This window comes from Fundulus heteroclitus, chromosome 11, assembly GCF_011125445.2.
Source record: "Fundulus heteroclitus isolate FHET01 chromosome 11, MU-UCD_Fhet_4.1, whole genome shotgun sequence".
Taxonomy (NCBI): domain Eukaryota; kingdom Metazoa; phylum Chordata; class Actinopteri; order Cyprinodontiformes; family Fundulidae; genus Fundulus; species Fundulus heteroclitus.
In genome coordinates, this window is record NC_046371.1 from 11098369 (window position 1) to 11110671 (window position 12303).

The window sequence follows — 12303 nt, forward strand, 5'->3', positions numbered from 1 at the left end:
AAAATCAAGTTAAGCTCTGAAAAAAAAAACTGAAAATAATTACAGAAAATGTTTTTTGTCACACTGAACTAGAAGTTTTAACTTTTTAACAGTAGCATAAGTGGATAAATCTTGCCTTGCCCTTTACTTTTTACTGTAGACATTTTCAGATGACAAAAAGACATTCTATATGGTCAATTAAATTTTTATTATCAGTACAACAAACAAAATGCTTGTCATACAACCAGATGTAATGCATTGATTTTGTAAGGTTTGGCGATGGGGCGGAAAACGGGCCAAAGAAACTGTCCTGTCCTAACCCGTAAGGATTCTGGGTTATAGAGAAACCAAACCTGATTCTCTCTCAAATCAGGATTCTAGCGGTAAAAACAAATCCTTGATATTTAAAATATTGATATTTATTTCCATCAGTATTGCCACTTTTTTTGTCCTTTCGCAGAACAAACCATGTGACAACTCAGTTATTGGCATTCTCTGAAGTTATTTGGTTAATTTTTTTTTTAAATGACCAGAATGGAGAAAAAGGGGCATTCTGTAACAATATTTTCTATCCTTTTACATGATTAACTTGATGTCTTCATAGTTTGTATAGCAACTGAAAAAAAATCTGAACATTTCAACACACTTTGTCACCTGCTACCAAAGTGTTTTAGTGGGCAAAACCAACCAGTTATTGATGTAGTTTTAACTATAACAACAATAAATGCAGATTGCAGCTGTTGCTGGAGGGTAAACCCCCAAATTAAATCCTGTTTAATCCTGTTCATTTCATAAAAGTGAAATGAACCGTCCAATCTTAAAGACACAATTATGGGATGTTCATCTAATATCAGATGTGTGACAGGTGAATTGGATACCAAACCTGGATTTATGTAAGACTAATAGTGACCATATCTGCAGAAAGATTAAGAGTATAAATGGATGAGCTAGAACGTGTCAGGTGGTGATAAAATATCAGGGTTAATATAAATTTTAAAGGATATAGTTTTTATTGTCAAATCGTATGTAAAAAAAGCCCATCCTGAGACTGCGCGTTGACTTTCAGATTTCAGAATGAAGCAGAGCTGAGGGCAAATGTTTTCAACTCCTCATACCAGTCTGTCAACATTTGTCCTTAAACCTTCTGATGTTCTGTTTTTTTTTTCTTTTTTGATTTTTCTATGCATCAAAAGCAATGTGGAAAGCCATGTGCTGGCCGATGGAGGCTGATCACTGGGTAAGAAGAGAGCAGGGGTTAAGGTACAAAAGAGAGGGGGGGGGGGTGGACAGAGTTGTAGGAAGTTGGAGCGGTGATGTTGGTTTGGATGGATGCAGAGTAAGGTGCACTGTTGGTGCAGATGGGAGCTTTAGCCTAAAAAAAGCTGCTCTGGAGAGACAATCAGTAGATCATAGTTTGGGTCTAAATGTGGTGGATGAAGCAAGCTGTTTAAAGTTTTTCCAAAGAGTTTTTGTTTAATCAGTGATGGAGCCAAAGAGCTTAGAGTTGGAGCAAGAAGGTGGTAAAACGTATTTATTTGAAATTACAGATGCTCCGATTATCCAGAGTCTGTCATCTCAATGGTATGATCACTGATTAGCAGGTCAGGTAGTGAAGAATCAGATCTTATTGGTTGTTTAATAAACACAAACCAACAGAATTTACATTGGTGCGCTTTTTGAGTAAAATATAAAAATGCTAGATGTGCTTTGAGCCAAATGAGGATAATCTTGTAGTTCGTTATTTATCTGTTGGATTTAAAACCACCACCTCTACCAAAAGAACCTGCAGCACGTTTTATTATTGATGCGTCTCAATTGGAAATGCATAACCTGCTATGTATTATTTTTTAATAAAGTCGTAAATAAACATATGAAATGTCATAGAAGAGATCAAGGCTTTGCTCCTAGCGTTAACACTTTTCCAATTTAGATTATTTCCGAACAGAAATCACAACTTTTCTGTATTTATTTTCCTTTCCTCCTTTAAAGGGAAAATATAATCCCCAAAAATAAATCTAGTAACAATTTAATAGGTCGGTTTTCATGGTATAGAAATAGTTTTCCACTTTTCCTGTGTTGCAAATAAAGTTGTCTTCAATTCACAACGTAATGGGGAAAATCATGAAGCTGCGTAACCATTATGTTAGTTTTATGCATCAGATTTCAGAAAGGGCAGTTAAAGAAGATGGAATTAGTGAGTGTTTAGTTGTAGCTATAAGATAAAATCTAAATGACACCTGAAAAGTCTGCTTTATAGGGCAAACCCTCCGAGTTAATCCACTGTTGCTTTTAGACTCCACCATTTCAAAGCAAACAATAACTTGGCTTGTTTATTCCTCCACAGCAGCTCTGTTTTAAGACTAAGCCTCTAATCTGCACCGCATTTCTGGGTTGTGGATGTTGAGATTGTGAAGCCATAACTTTAGCTGTAAAGGAGAGGAAAGACGGAGCAAAGTGCCAGTAAAAACAGTGGAAGCAGATTAATGAGTCAGCGTTCTAGTTTGATGCAGCCACAGCGGCCAGCTAAGCATTACTAACCAAAAATCAAAGATAAAAGTTTGCAAAGCCTTTTTAAAAAACACTGAATATGAAAATGTAGCTATTAGTAGTTGAACAGTATAATACATTATTGTAAATATGGATATTGTGTAAGACGTCCAGTGGTATGCAGGTAGGGAGCGCCCTTTGTAACCACAATATTTGGGTTAAGCCAATCCTGTGTTCACTTGACCAACATTGCATTTAATCCACCTTTTTAAGAGCAGAACTAGACGGCCATAGTGGGAAAGATGCATTGTATTAAGAGCATCTTTTTTCCAAACCGAGCCCCACTGGTTCATGGATGTTTCTTGAGTTTTGCATCAGAATAAGGCAGCTGTGAGGAAAGTTCCTATTACCTGCAACCACAGGGGCTGGTCCTTAACCAGCTTTCCCCACCCCAAGGAATGCCTCAATGTGGGAGAGTTTCTGACCAGTCATTGTGTGAAATATCACTGGCAGCATGTTTTTATTTACTTTTTAATGCTGCATCATTCATGCCAACGCCTATGGGAGAAGTTCGCCCAGAAACGAGCTGATTGTGTGTGAAAGTGTCGTACAGTATTTACTGGGTACACAGAATGTTTTAAATCTGCTCCAAATGGTAGCTTGGTGAAGAAGGGCTGCATAAGGATTTGAATCACAGTCGTAGCATTAATTTGTTCCATATTAAAATGGCAATGAAGAGCCTAGATGCAATATTTTAAAAATATTGAGATTCTTTAAAACAGATAAAAGAGGAGATTATATTGTTTATACCGAAATGGTCTACGTTAGTTTAGAATTATACTTTTATGTGTTCCAGTAGGTTATTTTTCAGCTGTTTCTCATATTTATTTATAGCTGTTTGTTAAACAAAAATGTGCCAGTGAGACATTTGTGATAAAGCTTTGATTCAGAGATGTCTGTTTATAATTACTTTATGTAAATAAAAACAAATCGTGATAAATATCAGCATATATCAGCATTCAGCCTAAAAATATCGAGATATTATTTTTGGTCCATATCACAGAGCTACCCGTCTCTGTTTAGGAGGACAGAGTAATTGGACTACACTGCCCTGTTTCTAACATAAAGCCAAAATAAACTGAACTTTTATATTTAATTAATTTACTTTGTTTATTGTTGCTAGCGCGTACTCTGGCTGCAGGCTGCCTTACATGAATGCACTTCTAGTTTAGACATTACAGTCAGGCAGTCTTGTACACAGCTCAGGGGTCCTGTTATAGGGCCGATCAGGTAGTGACACATGTACCGTACTGCTTAGAATATCCATTGAGCGCAGCTGAGAGTCCTACTTACACATTTTAACTAATTTCTGAGCATTTTATACCACTTAAAATCAGACAGTAAGCACAACTTTAGTCATATATAAGGCGCAGCATAAATTTTTGAGAAAATTTAAGGAATTTTAAGTGCGCCTTATAGTCCCAAAAATGCGGTAGCCTGTTTTCCAAACATTGTGCACCCTTAAAGTGAAACATTACTTATCTTTTTGGTGACCCTTTTTATTTAATGGATCAGGCTTCCCACATCACAGCTGAGTTTACAGAACTAACCCACAAAGAAACAATTTTCCCCTGGGATTATTAAAGTATGTCTGATTCTGATTCTGAAGCTGGAGGACCTGAAATCCAGATCTCTCATCATGTGGAAATTTGACCTGCCGGAGTTGCAAAACTCAAAGATCAACCGGGGCATGTTTAGGGCTTTGGGCCGGCGCCCCACACCAGCATACCACACAGAGGACACTGAAGCTGTATTCTAGTGGGTACTGATAAAAACAAAAACCTGCAAAAAGTCAAGTCTACAGTCTCTACGAAGCGGAAGGAGAGGGCATTGAAGCCACACTGTAAATACAGAATAATAAACCAGTTTTTGTCTGCTAAGGCTGCACAGCAACAATGGATGGAAAAAAAATAAAAATCAGTGTATTGGTTTCAGATTTTAATTTTTAAAAGTGAAATTCCTTGAACCGATGTTCTACTTCAATGTTCGTACTGTGCAGCCTCAGCGTTTGCTACTACATGTTTAGGCCGTACATGTCAGGCCTTATCTAATACCACTGTCTACAACATCAGGCTACTTTTGAGTATTGAAACCAAGATTACATTTATCAGTCTTGGCGACTCATGAACGGTGACAAACACCCCGAGGACGATCCCGTAGACTGTAATGCTACTCCACCAAATCCTCACTTCCAAAAAACATGTTTTTCTAGTTGTTGCTGTTGCGCGTCTGTGTCGTAATGATCATTTGTAATAGCCGACGTGGAAGTCCAGAATCCTCCAGGCTTATGGTACAAATTCAGAACTTGCTTAAGGATTTTCTTTTTTCTTTTTTTTTTTCACAACTCAGCACAAGCATGTAAATCGCCTACGACGGTTACCCCTGAAGAACAAAAAGGACACAGTGCCATCACTTGTCATAAAACTCTGTCGTTAGAGGGCGTTTCTCTCTGAGTAAAGTCATGACCACATATCCATACAAAACTATTCATCTGTTACTTTATGACCCTGTTACACCAGCTTGTGTGATCCCGTGCATTTGTTGTTGCAGGAGCCGTGTTGAATGTTCATTTTAAAGCAGCATTTGGCTGTTTTGACTAAATTTGTGTGTGTTAAGTGACCATCGCCAGCAGTTGGCTGTATCAGTTCCTGTGAATGTAGATCAGGGATAATCCCGGTAAAGTGTGTTGTAACACAACACCACAGCGGTGCGCCTGTAACTAAGCTGGAATAAACCTTCGCTGACCTGGACGTCACCGGCTGAGCCGTCCGGCACCTTATCAAACTCACTTTACCTTGCAATCCAGAGACAGAGTGCATGTATGTGTGTTTGTGTAGACAAGATGCAAAATATGCTGCCGTGATACAAAGATCTGTTCTTTGGCATGGTCATTGTTGAACACCAGTTAGATCGCGTCTGTACAGAGGAACGAGAAACAAAAACAGAGCAGGATGGACATTTATCTCTACTTAAAGGCTGTGTGTCAGGCCTGGGTCGAGCAGCTCTTACAGATCAATAGTTTTGCTTTATTTCTCCACGGTTTGGGTTGAAAGGAGCGGGATGAGAGTAAAAAGAGATTTCACGCTGTGTTTGACCACTCAGCTGCTAATGACCTGTGTGTATCGGCTAATAAACATAAATCCTTAGAACTGCTGAGCCCAGGCCTGATGGTCACACTCAGAGAAGACACTTGCTCAGTAGTAGTGGTGTTGGAAATCATACTATGACACTTGCCAAACAAAGTTTCTTATCAAACACTCCTCACTTTACATAGATATATATGTATTATATATAATTTTACATACATCTTTTTTTTTAAATCTTGTATTCTTTTTAAAAGTTTTTCTTTAACCCCTGAGAATACCACAAACTGCTTCTTGAGTACAAAATACAACTCTCTTGGATAGTGACAAAAGATCTGTAGATTTGCTCTAAAATGAAACGGCTCGGTTTGGGAACTCAGGAGAGCTGGGCGCTGATTCTTGCTTTGCCTTCATTTGTTTTAGGTGTGGCGTGCATGCAGAAGAGCCGTTAGCGACAAGAGCTTGGTCAAGTCAGGCCGGCACCAGACATGACTAAGTGCATAGATACACATAATGGCCTGAAGTAACCAGTTTATGCTTTGAAATGAGAAAATTAGAAATGTCTAAATCAGAGATTTTAACAATTAATGATGGCTGGCCTGCCAGAGACACGAAATCTGATTTTTTTTTTTAGGCGGTGAATGCACCAAACTGAGTCATGGGCACAGTCCCGCTAATCCGCAAGCGGCTAATAGTGGAACTAACTTTTCGTTCAGAAGATTAGCATTCTCGCTACGTTTGTAAACTGTTAACGGATCAATTAGTTTCCACTATTATAAGTTCTGATAACTATTAAGTCTGATAACAACGTTGACAAGATGAAGCAGCAGCCAAATGAAGGTACGTTATTGGCTTACTATGCATGTACATGATAAAAACAGAAGATGATGCAACAGGATATGTTCCCCAGAGCAGCATTTATCTGAGCGATTGACAGTTTACATTTTAAAATAATTCATCCTTAAATAAAGCAGCTTTTCCCTCAAACTTGCAGCACTGCGCGTGTGGAGCATCTTTTGTCTGAAGACCACCGTCGATTAGCTTCTGCTAATTTCCTTATTTATTTAGCGGTGGTAAGCTAGTATTTTTGTAAGTGAAGCTAACTTTTTGGTTAGCTGTGCCCACGACAGACCACACTTGAGTGCTAACAGCAACAATCTTCAGTGTGGAGGCTGTAACTGAATGAAGAGGACTTGAACCATTTTCTATCGTCAATCATTATGGATGCTAATCTCTAATATTTTAAACGTGATCATTTTCTTTGTTATAAAATATTAGTACAAGCCTGTTCTACGGTGACTTTTTCATACACAGAATACAAATAACTGCTCTTGCCAGGAAGACTTAAAATATTTTTGAATGCTGTTCTTATAGCTTTTCATACATATGAAATAAACAGGAGTCGTCTAAAATCTGCATCAGCAGTTTTAGCTGCTTTGCAAAAATGGGACCTCACTCAGGCATCAGCCAAAATATCTGATCGGAGCATCTCGACTGAAAATCAATGATGCTGACCTCCCAAGTCCATAATATAGACTATGTCTGGAGTTTTTAAATTACAACACCCAACTTATTTGGGTATAAAAAGAGAACAGAGGCTTGAAGGAGCACAGAGTGAAATCTGAAAAGCTGTTTTTATCCCAGCGGATCAACCGTGAGCAACAGATATCTTGCAGGAGTCCACAAAGCTAGAACATAGTGTAACTTGGCCAAGCACTTGTTTTTAATGGCTCTCTGCTGCAGTGATGCATTCAAGGGGGGCTCATAGGAGTAGGCAGCACTCATGGTGCTGTGTGGCTCTGCTTTGCAAAGTGCTGCAGATGCATTGGTTAAAAAAAAAAAAAAGGCAAACGCACGTATTTAAATTTGTTTTTAGGCACTATTCAATTATTAAGGTGACAAGACACCCAATGGCTACACATGGCAACCGATCTAGTGGGATTTTGTTTTGCTTTGATTGTTACGAATTTAGATTGCGAGACGACTGATTGATTAACTCATTGATTGTTTTCTGGGGAGGTCACGGGAAGTGACGGAAGGCACAAAGTTTCTGCAATGATATTTTTTCCAAAGATTTAGCGGGGATAAAAATTGATTTGGACAGCAGTGAGGAAAGATCAGATCAAATATCTATACAACGCTAAGATGTAAGCAAAGAGATATCGTTATAGTTGTTTCTGAGTGTATATGTGTGTGTTTGTGTCTCTGTGACAGTCTGACACAACGGCAGGGTTGGGGTCAATCTTTGCTCAGTAAGAAAATTATAAATTTGATAGGATTCTGCATCTGAGTCAACAGGAATAAAATCGACCCCAGCCCTGAATGAGCATCTATTATACACTCAAGTGCTTCCATGACAGCTCATGTGACTGGTTAGTTGTGCTTTTCAAGGCTGAGTACATGCTGTCCTGTGCCGCCCTCTGCACATATTCATGCCAACTCTGGTATGAAATTGTCTTTTGACTGAACATATTCAAGAAAACAAGGACTCATTGGATGCAGCTTGGACCGTAAAGACCAAGAATAAAGCATACCCTGAAGCCATTGTGAGTAATAAGAACAATAATGCCCCAAAGTGTTTGTTCCCAAGTCTGAAGCATGCCACAGACATGAGGCCGGAACTGGGTGCTGAAGCGCTCCGAAACGAAATTAAACGGAAATATACAAAAGACGAATGGTTATGTTTGTTTCCTATCTGTTGAGAGTACTGTATGATCAGCTAACGACGAACTGTGGTCCAGTGGAGAAGCTTTACTGTATGATAAGCATACAGCTACATTCAGATCCCCCCCCTCCCTCCCGAAAAACAACGCAGAGTAAGAGCTGGAAACAAGTCACCACTGATGGATATGACAGATTTGGTTTAACAAGGCTGGTCAGCCATCAGTCCGCGTTGATGTCTTCCTTTGTGTGACTATTTGAGTCTGAGTTGTTTAGGACGCCAGTACGCTCCTCCTCAGTAGATCCTCGTTTGCAGAATGCAACCGCGGCAGCCGAAGTTTACGCCCACCAGAGCGCGTATCCAAATCGCTCTCGCCATCAGAGAAGTACCCATCAGTGTCAGCAGCATCCAGCAAGGACGTGCCCTTCCCTGTGAGCGGCAGGTCCATGGAGTCCAGGTCCCCAACGCCTCCCCTCACTCTTGATTTACCCTGACGGGCATTGCGGGACCGTGGACCCCCGCCTCGGAGGATCACCCCAGCGTCAGGCACTGTGATTCCAGGACTGGAGGCTGGAAGTGGAGAAGAGCTCGCTGTAAAACCAGACCCAACACCGTTTCCCATGTGGACGCTGTCCCAGGGGCCACGCTCCTCGGAGATGTGGCAGGAATCCATTTTGGAGATGGGCGGCTGTGGCGGTGGGTCACCGTACAGGTCAGAGCTCCTGGTCTGGTGGTGATGAACATGGTGGTGCACGGTCTTGGAGGAGCTTCTTGGCTTTTCCCCTCGCCGGCCTATATGGCTGGACTTTTCCCAGAGGCCCTTTGCTGTAGAGAGGCTGCTGGTGGCAGAGGCAGCTGTTCCGAAAAGGGGCTGGGTGCTCGCGGTCGTTTGTCCTCGGGAACGGGGTCTGTTGCTCCCCCTGGGTTTGCGGCCCAGCTGAGGTGTTTTCCAGGCAGACTGCATAGAGTTCTCCATCATAAGGTTCAGGAGGCTTTCCTCGCCCTGCAGTAGCTGGATGAGAGGAAAACAACAACTGTCAGACGAGGACAAATATTTAGATGTTATGAAAGACAATGGAAAAGACTGAAGTAGATCAGAGCAAAGGGAAAACACTGCATGGCTTTGAAAGTGGAATGCATGACTAAAATCCACAAAACTGATAAAATAATGTTTTCGAAGTAAAAACTCAACAGATTTCAGAACGTTTCAGACCTGAACAAACAGATGGATCCTTATATATTGGATTAAAAACAAAATAAGTTTTAAAGGTACAAAACAAATCATACAGAGTCACTATTAGGAAACTGGAAACAGAGGTTTGCTACTTTATAAAGACACATTTATTGGCACCTCAATGGATCTTCATCCTGCTGAATAAAGACCCATTTTGAGGTTTGGGAGATCAATTTTGGCTCGATTCCATTCGTTCCAACAAGGTTCCGAGAACCTTTGGAAGAAAGAAGTCCACAGAGTTTCAGATCTCAACCAAACTAAGCAGAGAGCAATTTGGAGTGTTTGCTGCTGAAAAGCTCCTAGTATCACTTGACAGAATCACAATGTTCATGTTAGAAGTCCAAGTAGATTTTTGACCACATCGATATATCGATCCAAAATGAAAATATCGATCCATGTCGTAATATTTTTGCTCCTTTTATTTTGAAATCATTTATTTTATGTGTGAGTTAGTATCAATGTAAATAATACTGTTAGATGGTCAGATTTTGTATTATACTGATCGCATCGATCAGAAATCGTAACAGACTTTATGATATCGGCAAATATGGTATCCAAACAAATCGATATAACATTGTATCATGATAAAGCTGGTGATGGTTGACTGGTTTGGAGCTTTGACTATGCCACTTTTCTCCAGCTCAGAAATTAACTTAGGAGATTCTTCTTATTTTTTTCTGCCAATTTTAACCATCAATACGGATTCTCATCCAAGCTAGTGGCTAAAAATGGACCTATGTGTTATGTCATATTTTCATCCCAGGGGAAAATGAAGTCATAGATTACTAATCAGAAGTACCAGACAATTGATCAACTTGAAATATAAAGTATGAATTAAAAAGGATTATTAGGGGTATAAACAATTGTGTCACTGGTGATTTTACTAGGATGAATTATTCCACCATGGTAATTATATGAATTTGATAGCTAATATGACTTCTGTCGCTTTAAGAACATTTGCTTTTAGTTTCTGGTGTTATTCTAGTCCGGACAGTCCAGAAAACCTAACACATCTCATTTCTCTGTTTAGAAATTTGCAGCTTATTATTTCAGGTATCTCTAGATGTCTGTGGGGTGGTTTATTTTGTCCTTTTTCTCCCATTAGAGGTTTGTAATCATCTCATCGTTGCTGTTGTTTATTAAAAGCATCCACTTGTAGCCTGTTTAATCTTAATATCTGCAGTGAAAGCAAGAGTCAGCTCAAAAGTAGCCAATGCAACATTTTCCAAGCCTCCTGCAGCCGAAAAGCCCTACCTGGTCAGATAGCAGACTGCTGCTTTTGTCGTCATGCTGGCCGCCCAGAGCCCACTGGCTTAGCATGTCATCAGCCGTGATCTGAACTGACTTGGCCAGCCAGCTGTCGAACAAAGAGTTTTCTAACGGAAATGACTTTGACAAGCCTGTGAAGAAGGGAAGATGGAGGATACAAGCAGAGGACGTTTGACAGACAGGAGAGAAAAACAAAGCATAACAGTGAGATTGCTGCAGAAATTCATTATAACAAAATATAGGCAGAATTGGCTTCAGTCTAACATTTGTAATATTGACTTGAGACGTCACAATGCCAATGACAAGTCTATGAAAACAGACATTTGGAGGGTTTTTCTGTATGATGCAGGTTTGAGGCCAAGCTAAAGCACTGCAAAGCTGGAGGGAAAGAAACCTGCATCAAGGTTTTTTTTTAGGTCCACTCAACCAGTCTTGAAAATTATCCCGTGACAAAATGGTAAAATGCTTCCAAACGCTAAAATACAGATTTGTCATGGCAAATGTAGCAAAGATACAAATCCAAACATTTTACGCTCCTTGTTAAACAGCAATGGAAGTGTTATCAGTTTACTGCTTTCCACCTAGTCTTGTGTGGGTGTGGAGCATCCTGCCTTAAAACTGGCTTTCAAGATGTGAATGTACATGTGAGGCTGTAGACAGTTCTCTCTGCTTTTATGCATTTGCTTGTGTCTCTGTATAATTAGATTTCAAACCGCTTCCTTAATTTGATAACAAATGTCAATGGACCTCATGTCTGCCATTTTAAACAAATGCACTGCTAAATTCTTGAGGTTTAAGAATAATGATGGTTTCCACACTTTAGTTTCAACTCATCTTTACTTTAGAAGTATTTGAAGAATGAAGAGTTGTCCTTATGGTCCCTTTTTAGAGATTTTATTAAGATACATTTTTTTCTTTTTTTTTTTTCCTTTTTACAAATTACCGTTATTTCAGACTCCTGTCTCATTTCACAGCGATAATCAAAGTTTTCTAAAATACAAATAGCCCTGTTTTCCATTTGGTAAAATTCTGTCAGTATGATAAAAGGTCAAAATTAATATCGACACTAATACTCTATATCAAAACTATTTTCTATACCACAGCATAATTTTCTGCAGCACAGGGTTCTTTCTGGTTAAGAGCAAAAAAGTAGTACGCTTGGCGTTGCACTCCTACGCCAAGCGTACTACACCCTATTACATGTAGAAAACATAGTTGTTTCCAACATTTTAAATCCTCTTACTTTTCTTCCAAAAGTGACACCGATGCCTTTCCAGGAATTGTTAATTTGTTATTATCGGTAATATTTATTGGCCGAATCATAAAGATGTCTAAATTTACAGATCTCTGCCAGATGGAGCACTTTTTTCCCCACACGGGACTGTCCGCATAGTAAGGAATTTTCCTAGGTGTGCGGAGTGGAAACTTTAGGCCATGTGGAGGGGCGTGGCAGCAAAAACTTCCTAATATGGTTGCGTGGACTTCGCAGATGTGTCGAGCATAAACCAGGCTTAAGGCAGCAAGGCAGG

At 39.7% G+C, this 12303-nt stretch overlaps 1 protein-coding gene across 2 annotated transcripts in view; it reads right to left on the bottom strand.

Moving 5' to 3' along the window:
- Window positions 1-4028: 4028 nt before the first annotated feature.
- jade2 (jade family PHD finger 2) overlaps window positions 4029-12303 on the bottom strand; it is a 235921-nt gene continuing 227646 nt past the window's right edge. For both annotated transcript variants that reach the window (XM_012881493.3, XM_036142850.1), the window contains 2 exons: window positions 10760-10905; window positions 4029-9283 (listed from right to left, as the gene is read on the bottom strand). In XM_012881493.3, coding sequence (XP_012736947.2) covers window positions 8543-9283; window positions 10760-10905 — 887 coding nt within the window. In that variant the 3' untranslated portion in view covers window positions 4029-8542. The remainder of the gene's footprint in view (window positions 9284-10759; window positions 10906-12303) is intronic.